The 12,280-nt window shown below is 37.7% G+C and overlaps 1 protein-coding gene across 6 annotated transcripts in view; it reads left to right on the forward strand.

The window, feature by feature from the left end:
- STAU1 (staufen double-stranded RNA binding protein 1) overlaps window positions 1-12,280 on the forward strand; it is a 32,811-nt gene that overhangs the window by 7,441 nt on the left and 13,090 nt on the right. For all 6 annotated transcript variants that reach the window (XM_064465165.1, XM_064465164.1, XM_064465167.1 and 3 more), the window contains 5 exons: window positions 3,243-3,519; window positions 4,350-4,474; window positions 6,513-6,669; window positions 8,345-8,483; window positions 9,217-9,382. In XM_064465165.1, the coding sequence (XP_064321235.1) occupies window positions 3,327-3,519; window positions 4,350-4,474; window positions 6,513-6,669; window positions 8,345-8,483; window positions 9,217-9,382 (780 nt within the window). In that variant the 5' untranslated portion in view covers window positions 3,243-3,326. The remainder of the gene's footprint in view (window positions 1-3,242; window positions 3,520-4,349; window positions 4,475-6,512; window positions 6,670-8,344; window positions 8,484-9,216; window positions 9,383-12,280) is intronic.

Raw genomic sequence — 12,280 nt, forward strand, 5'->3', positions numbered from 1 at the left:
GATGTAGCAATTTATATAGAAATGATGGAGCAATTTATGTAGAAACAAGCATTATATTCGCTTAGGTTAAAAATTATACATTGATTGGAGAAGTTTTATTTTCATTGCAATTCGGTTCTCTCCCTGATAATAAATTTCAGTTCAGCTGTGGCAAAAGACTTGGCATGCCCAGGTACTCACCTAATTGAATTTCTTGGGGATAAACCTTGAACAGCTGTGTGTTCCACAGGTTTTAGATTTCTATTTCAAGTAAAGATATAGCTTAGTGATTCCCTAAAATTTCCTTTTGGTTGGGCATTGCAGCTTGTCCTTCCTCCACCTTTAGAAACAGTCATGGAAAGGAGCACACACACAGTCCTGTTGAGTGCATCTTTTCTTTCTTGCTAAATTAGTGGCTCCGGAGGCCAGGTATCTGTATGGTAACTTTGGTCATCAAATCATGGCTAGGTTGTCACTGCAAAGCATTTTGCAAAGAAGGGTGCGTGGGATTGTTACCATCTTAGAGATGCATAAAGTGAGCTGTGCTCAAACTGTCGGTGCGTGGTTTCTGGTGAGGTCGGAAGTCTCTGGATTCCCAGAAGGCGCATAAAGGCTGCGCTCTTCCAGTTCATTGAGAGGTTGGTGGGAGGCCACGTGGTGAATTCCAGTGAGGTGTGCTTCAGACGCTTTCCTAGGTCCTTACTTAATCTGTTCAGATGTGACTGAGCAGCCAGAGGGCCGAAGTCGGGCAATTGGTCTCTACTCTGAGATCCTGGAGGTTACGAGCTATGGATGTGTCTGCAGCAGTTTTTTTCCTCTGGTCATGGAATGTGCACAGCTGAAGTCTATTCGAAATTGGATTGGCTTCCAACATCTTATTGCTTCAAGCACTAGGATGTGACCTCAAGGCTCCACAGATTTTTGTGAATAATGGCTGAATTGTCTGTCCTGAATATTGTTCTGTCTAGAGGTGTTTGAAGAAAAGCTTTTTCCAGCTGAACACTGATGGTTATAACTCAATGGAGAGAGGTCTGGGTAGAGAGCAGTCTGAGCTGTACCGCTGCGAGGGTCTGTAGTATTCTGCTGTAAACATAGGAATTGAGCTAATAATATCCTTGTCAGGGGCTTCCCTTCTTGGGGAAGAAAAAGATTACTAGGGATAGGTATAATGCTCTTCTCTGCATTTGTGCGATAGTTGACTAGAAAACCACTTTAGTGTGTGTGTTTTGGGGCTGAAATTCCATGTTCCTTAAAACCAGGTGATGGCAAATAAATGATGGATACTGCCTTGTTCTAAAAGCAAAGTGCTTGTAGACAGAGGTTTCTGAGAATTTCAGACATCCTTTCCAGTGTGATCTGAAAGATCCTGATGTTATTGACTTCAAAATAAAAAAAAATCGGTGTCATCTGCTCAAAATGTGTGGATTAGAAACTGTTTAACTTCAAATACTTTGAAGGGCATTGCACTTCAAAAGGAGAATTAGCGGGTTTTTTATTGCACTGCAAGACTTTATAGTCTTTTCCAGGCAATTATTGTTGTATTATGTTTGAAAACTTACAGTGTTTCTAGTGATGCTCCTGGGAATTAAACTTAGTGATTATAAAATTATTACCCTGGAGTCTTACTCTCCATACTCTTCATCCGTGTCTTACAACGCCTTGGAGCTCCTTTAGATAGACATCCTAACCCCCTTTCACACTTACAATGCATCCAGTGTGTAACTTCTGCAAATGTAGTAGTCAAATATAGGATTTGTTTTGAGTATAATTTGCATATGGGTCTTCTGGACTAATTTCACTCTCTAGTAATAAACAAAGTTATCCAACTGGTAGTATGATAAACCTGACATGTTTATGATGTTTTTTCAAAGTAAAAATATTCCAGTTGGTGTATCTGTTGTTTCCCAGTAGCTTCTTTGCTCTTATTTAATAAATAAATCTTTGTACCCATGAATGTATTAACCTAGGTTCTCCTCTTAGGTTTGTTTTGTCAGTAACTAGCTAAAAACTTCGCTCTGACTCATTGCTGCTCCTCTTACATTTGGAAGTCCATTCACGGGTTCAGAATTTGGAGCTTACAGAGCACTAGTGGAGTTGTGTTGCTACTAATAGCTCTCTGCTGGTAGCTGGAGCAGTGATTTCTCTTCCCCTCTTCATCTATAAATTACGAAAGAATAAACCTTCTTTTGCTGCCCTAATAAAATCTATAGGTGGCCAGTGTGTGTGTGTGTGTGTGTGTGTGTGCCTGTGTGTGTGAAATGTATTTACTTGGCTGTAAAATTTATTTTTAATAAATAAATTGATATGTGGATCGTAAGCAGATATGGGCAGCTGAGCTCTGGCAGCAATGACAGCCTTCGAACTGGCAACCTCTTAGTGTATATTTAGGTTTAACTGTCTGAGCACAAAGATAATGTTGCATCCATGTGCAAGAGAAATCGAATACTAATTTGTCAGTGGAGGAAAGACCCATCACAATACTTCACATTGACTGGTGCAATTTCATCGCTGGGAGGTGTTTTTTTTCTTAAATGAACCTAAATGCCTGTGAGCACTTTCAGCATTTGCTTAGTGTTGCAAGGCCAAATAACTCTAAACTGATGCTTGAACTGTGACCGAGATGTGTTCTGACTTAAACAGAAGTAATCTTCAAAATGCGTGTAGCTTATAAAGTTTATGAACTCTTATACCTTCCCTTTTCCAAGTCATAACTACTTTGGCATTTTCTGCTGGACACCGGTTGTGTTCCCCTCATTCTTGGTGATCCTGGGGGGAAAAGTATATGATTATAATAAAGGGTGTATGCTCTAAATAGTTGTTTTGTAAAGACTGCATTTATTGCTTGCCCTGCCAACTTAAAAACTTTATCTTCGAATGGTAGAATGCATGAAATGTAATCTGTTCATGAAGGTTGCTCTTTGTTTAGCAGTGGTTATCAGTTTAACTGGATTTGCTTTGTAAGTGGATTCAGTGAGGGGGAAAATGGATAGTTAAATGAGCGAGCACAAATAAAGCCTCTATGCTACTTCTCTTTTATAAATGAAAGAAATGCGAAACTTAAATGATAGGGCATGTAGATTGAAATAGGCTGTTAAAACTGGATGCATAAGTGACTTGCTGCATGCAAAATGGAAGCAATGGACACTTGATTGAATACTTTTTCCCCTGTCCCCTTTTTTGCTGGCGGAGAAATAATTTCCATAGGTTGTTGTTTAGAAAATGCTAAATATTTAGTATAATAATTTTTCATCTTTACATTTTAGGTCAGCGATTTGGCTTCATCACACTGAATTTGCCTGCATTCAAAGCTGTTTACCTACAGTAATTTGCTCTGGTTGGAAGCGAACATGTCTCAAGTTCAAATTCAGAATCCTTCTGCTGCCCTTGCAGGGAGCCAAATATTGAATAAAAACCCATCTCTTTCACAGCCTTTGAGTATTCCTTCTACTACTAGTTCTTTGCCCTCTGAAAATGCAGGTAGACCTATCCAAAACTCTGCTTTACCCTCTGCATCAGTTACATCAACCAGTGCAGCTGCAGGTAAGACTGTGTGTCTGTTAATAAGTGTATATAGTCTTAGTGTTTATAGCTTGGCATGATATATTCCTGGAGTCTTGCACCTACAAATACTTTAAAAGTAATATTTATCCAACTACAGTAGTTTGTAGTGCTTTCTCGCTATTGAATGAAATCTGAGACAGATAGAAGCACACTTTTCCACAGAGTTCTAATAGTTAATTTAAATGTTTCTAATGGGAAAGAATATTTAAATTTGTACAACATTGAATTTTTAAAAGATTGCTATCCATCTTTTCTACAAGCAGCTTGTTTTAAATATAAAAAATATGTTGTTTGAAATAGTTTAGTTCTGTTAGCTTTTGTTCTTTTATAACCAGTTTAATGGTAAATATCTTGTGCTAATAAAATACAACAGAGTGAACAAAAGTTAATAAATAAAAAATAGATAATAGGGAAAAATAGGAGAAGGGAAAAGAAACTAACTGGCTCTTTGAAATTGTTCAAAGCAAGTGACCATGATGAACTCGTAGAAGATTTGCTCCTTGAAACATACTACATAAGATGCTAGCTAAATGCAGGAGTCTTCTAGCTCCATACTTCTGTCTTGCATTAAAACATCAAATTTAATGATGCTGTCTTTTAGGCATGTGCATTGCTTGGAAATTCCAAAGTTCGGTAGGTTGCTGCCAGTTTGGCTAATGAGCAGACCTCTCTGTTCCAGCAGATCTTTTCTGAGAAGTGGTGTATTGCAGACAACTAAATGCTAGGCCAATGAGATTTTCTTTTTTTTTTTTTTTACATTAAAAATTGTACTAGAGTTCACAGCTACCTGTTTTTATGTAATCTTTCAGCTCCTTCAAACATGGCAAACCCCAAAGAGAAAACCCCAATGTGTCTTGTGAATGAGTTAGCCCGTTTCAACAAGATTCAGCCTGAGTATAAGCTTCTGAGTGAGCAAGGTCCAGCTCATTCTAAGGTAAATATTCATATAAGTTTCTTGTTGCTGTTGTTCGTGCTTTTTCACTTTAATAAGTGGAAAGGCGAAGCATATGCTTTTGGTGCGAGATAATGCAGAATAATAGAGGGGAACGGGAAGTACCGATGGTAGGGAAATGTGAGGCTGTTACACGTGTACTAAAAAGTTGGTTTCCCAAAGTACAGAAAGGTTGAACTTACCTGTTACCTAAAACTGCTTAGCTTTTTTGAAGAGTTATTTATGTTAGCTCTGTTATGAGATGGCTGGCTTTGACTTTCATTTAATAAAGCAAGTTTTGTTCCTTGCACTCTTTGCTAAAAAAATTTTCTGTTAAATATGGATGATCCTTTTACAATAACTTTCTAGTACGATGTTAAGCTGCTGTTCTATGTCTTGCCTGTTCTGGAAATTTTCTGTGTTCTTCCTGTGGTGCATTTTACTATTTTGAGATTCATGCCACCAACTTTAAAATATTAAAATAGTTTCTTAGTCCAAATTACCCCATGAGATGCAGGAAGATTTATGGCAATTATGTTTCTTTAGGAAAAATGCTACGTAAGGAGTTGCAGCGCTTTCGTGTCTATGTAGCTGGCAAGGTACAACTCTGTATTTGTTGATATACCCAGAATAAGTTTTACTACTTAAAATTAAGAGTTGCTCTCTCTTGTGCATATCATAACTGACATTGCTTTGGTGTTGCTCTGTTTTAGTTGTAAATAAAATGAACCCTTCTGTTCTAATTGCCCGATGTTTGGAAAACAAGGATATGGTATATGGTATAACTTGGTATATGTTCTTTAATGGCTGAAGTACAGTATGATTGAAGAGCACTGAACGTTCATCTGTTCTGGAACAGTTACTTTAGCAAAAGAATCTTTAGTTCTTCACAGTGGGAACGTAGGAATGCCTAGGCTAGACCAGCATGTGGTGTGTACCCCGTCTCATGGCATATCTTTTATAATGTGTCAAAATCTCAGTAATATACAATTCCTTTGGTGTTCTGTTCGTACCCAGAGAAATAGTTTTTCAGGAATACAGCAAATACACAAGCAGTTTGTGTTACTTCAGAGAACACTGAAGAAGGGAGTTTTAACATTATTAAACTTCTTAACACTCATTGAAGATATTTATTGTACAAGAGCTGAGATCAAGGCATACGAGGAAAGTCAGCCTGCCATATGTCTATTTAATCTGACATCATCTCCTTAAGGTGTTTCCTGGACAATGTTTGTTGTACATTAGAGAAATTGCCTTGGAATTTAATAATATTATGAACTTTATAAAATCTTTAGTCCAAAATATGTGTAATATCAGCTTCAATGTGCAAAGGAGGCAGGGTTTGCATTTACAAAAAGTATCGGTACAACATTCAGAGCATCTGTTCACTTGTGTTTTCTTTCTGATTGAAATTAAACTTCATTTAATTACCAGGGAGACCTTGGCTTGCTGTTGTCTGATTAATTTGTGGAAATTTAGGGCAATATATATATTTCCTTATTCCACATAATTAAAAAGAAGCACCACAGAGCTTTGCTCTATAATCAAATAATCTTGTGCTCACCTGTGGGCATGTAGAAGCTTTAATGGTACAATCTGAACTTATCTTTCTTCAAGCTGCTGAAAAATGTCATTAAAAAACCCCCACAGTATTAAAGCAAGATTTGAGTTATGTGGAATAAAAAAGTCTGAATTTCAAGGCTGCTGTTCAGAGTAATGTTGGCATACCAGCTATCCATGCAGCTGTCACCTCTATACACATTGTGCCTCTTGTTTTTTAGCCTATATGATCTCATGCAGTAGGCAGGATAATTGCTACCTACAATTATTGTGAAATTCTTAGTTCTGTAATCAGAGAAAATCCTATCAATGTCCAAAGTGTTTAAAATCTGGAGATGACATGTTAGTTGAGGAAAGCTTTGATTACCGTATTCCGAAGTTTTGCATCACTAAAAGACTCATTGTTTTGTGTAAGAGGGTCTAATAAATTATGTGAATTCTGAAGCAGCTTGTAGTAAAAGCAATGTTTTCTATTCTTGAGGTCTTTACAGTGCAACTGACTCTCGGGGACCAGCACTGGGAAGCTGAAGGAACTAGTATTAAAAAAGCGCAACATGCGGCAGCTGCCAAAGCTTTGGAAGGGACAAAATACCCTAAGCCTACGGCTCGTCCATCTCGTAGTGAAGGCAAGAATCCAGGTATATGCCACAACAAACTGATTTAAAAAAAAAAAGAAAAAAAACCCAACAACTTTTCTGGTTTCACTATTTATTTTAAAGTTGCATAAGGATGAATAAAAGCAGTTATTCTGCATATTTAACAATGGCAATTGTCAAGTTTTGTGAGAACATCATCCTGATTTAATCTTTGATTGTTGTAGGTTATCATGTTAACCAGTTAAAAGTATAGGGTTTTTCCATCAAGTCATTCAGGCTTGAAGAACCCATGGCTTAACTTACTGTTGTGTATTGTAACACATGGTGAAAACCTGGAAAAGGTGTTTACCCTAATCTTAAAAAAAAAAAAAAAAACCTAAGTAAAAAAATCCAAGCAAGCAAACAAAAAACCCATGAGGAATTCAGTTGCAGCCAAGAATTTGGCTTGCGACCGAATTGCGTGGACCGAATGCATGGACCAAATTTCCATGGGCAGATGAATGTGTTTGGTGATTCTGATAGGATAATTCAAAAGCTTGAAAATACAGATTTCTTTGGAAACAATTAAACAGACAAACAAAAAAGCCTGTTAAATTTGTGTTGAAGGATTGGATCAGAACTTTGGAATTTACATCATTTGTTGTTCTTTAAAGAGAAATAGATGTTGATTTTTATAAAAGCATTTGAGTTGTAGTTTGCTATGCTTGGGGAATTTCCTACTTTACTAAGATTGCTTTTAAGATACATTTCAAATGTAAAATTAATTATGAACTAGCCTCACATCTCAGCCGCACATGTGATTGTATTGTATTTATTGTTAGTCACTTGAATTCAAAGCTATTGGGATAAGCATTAGTATGTTCAGCAAAGGTTAAAACTTCTGTGCCAGCTGTATTCTGATTTAATCTAAATTCTTTCTTTGGAAACACTTCGTATGGTCAATAGTGAAAATATTAGAAGCTAGCAATTACATATTTTGTCTGTGAATCTGTTCCATAATTTCATTTTCTTTTGGCAATTGCCTTATAACACAATACTGTTGTACTAGAGTACACGCTGTTTTTTGAGCCAGTGAGGCCTGTGGCAGGAAAAAATGAGCATTTACGTGACTCTTCTTTCTCAAATGAGAATGGTCAGTGAGTCAATTCTTCATCCACACGATATCTGCACTGAGGAAATGTTTGTAGCCCTCAGAAGCAATATACCTTCCTTTTGAAAAGGTCAGTTGCAATTTGAAAGTGAAGAGTCATAAAAACCCTTCTCAGGTCATTGAGTACAAAGAGAAACATTAGATCATTCTTGGTAAACAGCAGACACAGGAGGTGTGTAGCATGTCTGTCAATTGAATTTTAAAATATTGTTTGGGAAGAGAAATTTCTGTTCTACAGACCACATTGTTAGAGACACTGTAAACATAAGTAAATTGGTAGCTTCACAAGTTTAAAGAAAAAAAAAAAAACCACACCCCAGAAAAGCCTCCAGCAAATTTACTTTTTTGCAACAGGATTTGTCAGAACTGTACTAGGCTGCTAATTTAATATGCATCATATAGACTTATTTTCTTCGTGTTTATTAGCATTTCTATTGATAATTCATTCGTTTAAGGTACTGCATATGGCAAAACTTGAGCTCATTTTTCCCTGCTCTGAGACAGCATAAGAGTTCAGATTGTTGTTGCGAAAGTGGGACAACTCTCTTCATATTCCTTTTTATTTAGACAGTGTAACCCCCACAGTGGAGTTAAATGCACTTTGCATGAAGCTGGGAAAGAAACCTATGTACAAACCTATTGATCCTTACACGGGGATGAGATCCACTTACAACTATACTATGCGAGGTGGTACTTATCCTCCACGGTATGTATCATTTAATTTTCTGGTTTTGCAGTCGCCTATCTTTGAACTTCTGCTCTCGTCATCAGAGTGCTTTGATGTTATCTTCTGAAAACGAAAAATACAATGCCCCTTAAAGGGATATTCCGTTTGAAACATAGCCAGCTTATGAGGCAAAGGTTTTAATGAGTATACCCCCTTAGAAGCTGTGATTTGTATTATTTAAGGTGGTGTTTTGTTTTTTCCTTGGGAGGGGAGGGGAGGAAAAAGGGAACTGAACCAAGTGATGAAGTGGTTTTGAAGGTGTTCAGATATAGCCAGCTTCACAAAGTGAACAGCTAGATATTTCTTGCGTTGCATTTCTGTGTAAAAGCAAAAGTGAATACAACAGTTTGATGCTTTTCCTAAAACTATTTAAATTAAAGCTTCAGTTTCAGGAATTTCACAGGGGCATAGGAATTGAGAATTCAAAACTTACCGGCCTGCCAAGTCTGTAAAAGCATAGTTGCATTGTCTTTTTCTCTTCTAGTTGGTTAGAAGTGTGTTCGTATTGTAAAACAAGAAATGTCGATACGCTGTTGCAAAGGGGTGTCCCTAAAGGCTTTTAGACTTTAAATCAAAATTTGGTTTTTTAGTACTAGTGCTTCAGTGCTGAGCTGTGGTTACTGATATCCAAGAGATTCAGCCATGTATAACTTAAGTTTCTGTTTACTTTGCAGGCCAAATTACTGGCTTATTTAAATCTCTCTTTTTGCAGGTACTTCTACCCATTTCCTGTTGGGCCCTTACTTTATCAAGTTGAGCTTTCAATTGGAGGGCAGCAGTTTCATGGGAAAGGAAGAACAAGACAAGCTGCTAAGCATGATGCAGCTGCTAAAGCACTGAAAGTTCTGCAGAATGAGCCCTTGCCTGAGAAACCAGAGGTGGGAATTAATCTTAGTGTTGTAAGCATAAATCGCTAAGATAAACTGAGATATTGTTGTAGATTTTTTTCCTTATTGAGAGGAAGATTACACTGAAATTTAATTCTGTGTAGTAGTGTTGACCTACTTGTGTCGATAGAAACACTTTGATTTAAAGACATAAATTTCTATGGAACTAGAGTTTTCCCAAATGAAGTTATTTCTATTTATAGTTATATTATATTAATTCTTTTGCTGTCATATTTTTCCACAGCAATGCTATAGACCTCTGTCAGATATGAGCACTGGAAGCATAGATAGGAACTAATATCTTATCAGGTACAGATCATATACAAACTTCTGAAGAAGTGTGTAAATGGGGTACTTGCATTCTAGTATGGGCAACACAGAAATCAGATATGGGTTTGCTTCCTGGGCAAAATTCCTACATAATTTTTGGAAAGAACCATAGAAGTTCTAGAAGAGCAGGAAGTTAATGGAAGTAGTAAACTCATACACACATTTTGATATTAATATAAGAAGTAAATTTTTATCCCTCCATATATTTATGGCTGCCCAGCACTTTCCCTTCCAAGACCCTGCTATTGGTTTTCTTCATGCTTTTTTGTTAAGTTGCTTTTGGCAGAAGGTCTCATTGGGCGAGTTACGCATAGCTCTGGGGCTGGCTGACTGTGCGCACCCTCTCCATGTGTTGGCCGACTGCTTTGGCCAAAGACTACACAAAGAGTGTATTTAGTCTTACCTTTACGGGCTCAGTATACCTGTCTGAATTGTGAGGGCTTGATGTTAGAACTAAGAGCAAGAGACCTATTGATGTACTTCATGCTGGCATCTAGATCATGTTGAGGAGGAGGCGGCCATGCAATACAAACCTAGAAGCAAGAGAGACTAGGATATTGCCAGAAAGGTGAGGAACAGGAATCGGAGTTTAGACTGATAACTTAAACAGTCTGGGGAGCATGAGAACTTGCTGGATACAGAGTCTGGCTGTGTGCTGAGAAAGAAAGAAAATAAAGAATTGGGCAAGAGGGTGACAAGGGGTCTCAGACCGGGGAAAAAAAATTAGCTGAAACTATCAGGAATGGCAGAGCAAGAGGGTTGAGGAGATGTGTTGTGAAGCCAAGGGACATTGAGTTAAAACTTCCAGGTGTTTGTGGGAGAGAGCATTGCCCAGGTAATTAAGCAAAAACACTGGATCTGGTGGTTCAGTGAAGAGGCCTAGGGGGCAGATGGTAGTGGTTCAGGTAACAGAAAGCTCTCCTGGAGGAATGTAGATTATTGAATGATGGAGGCTACTAGAAGTCAAGGGATTACAAATGCTATTCTGTAGAAGAGAGTGATGCTGGGAATAGTAGCTGAAAGAGTGGAGGTGAGTTCTGCACTGAGATCTAGAACTGGCAATAGGCACAGTGTGGTCAGGGACAAGCTGGAGGTCTTCACGCAAGAGAGGTCAAGCCTGAGGGGATGTTCCCCCTCAGTGCAGGGAAACCCCAGATTCCTGAGTATTGTCGTTCTGTGTCAGTGATGCATAACATCTTTTTGCACTCACCCTCCTGAAAGGTAACTTGCTGTCGTCAGCTGGTTTTTCCACCTCAGGTAGCAAAGTTCTGTGTACTGGACCCAAGGAGCCCAACTCTGCAGAAAATAGGATCACATGTAACTGAATTATTTTCTGTTCACTTTTTTAGAAATGCTTCTGTACAAGTGACTTTCTGAATATTTGTAGAGTTGTGTTTAAAGTTGAGCAATGTGAGGTCTTCAGAACAACCACTGCAATTGTCGTTACCTGACCACGTATCCTTTTCTATAGGATGTCTCCATCAGTCTAAGGGGTGTAAATCAAGAGCTAAAGGAAGTAAACCTATGGCCTTTTTTTTAAGGACATGATAAGGGAAATACTATTGTGAATGTTGCAAGAGATTGCAAGAAGGGAGAACTATTTTAGGAATAAAACAGCTGCAAGCTCACTGGGAGCTGATGCTGTCTTGACCCTTCTATACATATGCTGGGCAAGTCACTTAAACTTTCATGAGAAACATGTTTGTCATTTTATTTTTCTATTTATGTTTGACTTGTCTACAAAACAGTAAGAAATGCAGCTATGCTTAAGGAGAGCAATCCTTTGAACAGAGGGTACTGTTTTATAATAAGTCAGATCTTAATTTGAAGTTTGGTACTTAAATTATAAGTTCATTAATATTCGTGGCTTTCAAATATTGTGGTTTTAGGAATGTCTGAGGGAAATGCTGGTTTTGTAACAGCATTTTGCACTAGGCAAGATGAAGATAAAATAAGTAAGATTTCACCACTAAGTGAGCACTGTTAGTTCTTGCATTCAGTAAGGCATGGTCCTTGAAGGATTTGGTTGTGCAAGATCATAAGGGATGCTATTATAATGCAGGTATACAATGGAGGTGAACTAAGTTGTCACAAGCAGACATAATCCTGATACTTCCTACCTGTCATTTCGTGTTGCCAGTAATTTTCCTTTTAAATTTAGTTATTTCTGTGTATCCCATTTGTGCGTGTGTGTAAACAGGATATGCTTAAGCTTGAACTCTTGTATTTTGTGGGGGGAGGGTGGAAGGAGAACAATTTTTCTAAATTTTTATTATTATTATTTTGCAATTTTTTATTTACGGGATTTTATTTTTCTATTTTTAAATTGGAAAATATTCAGTGCTTAAGAAATCATTGAACAAAATTATTAGAGTTTAAGGGTAAGAGTGACCATTTCCCACACCTTCTCAGACTGCAAATCTAGAAGCAAGTGGCAGGAAAAAAACTCAACAATATTAGCTCTCAGCTAGACAAAGCCCTGCCAGAGCAACCCAATTTAATTTTGAAGTCTGCTCTGCTTTGAGTGCGAGGCTGTAGCAGCAGACCTCCAAAGGACCC

The sequence above is a fragment of the Phalacrocorax carbo genome, chromosome 14 (assembly GCF_963921805.1).
Source record: "Phalacrocorax carbo chromosome 14, bPhaCar2.1, whole genome shotgun sequence".
Taxonomy (NCBI): domain Eukaryota; kingdom Metazoa; phylum Chordata; class Aves; order Suliformes; family Phalacrocoracidae; genus Phalacrocorax; species Phalacrocorax carbo.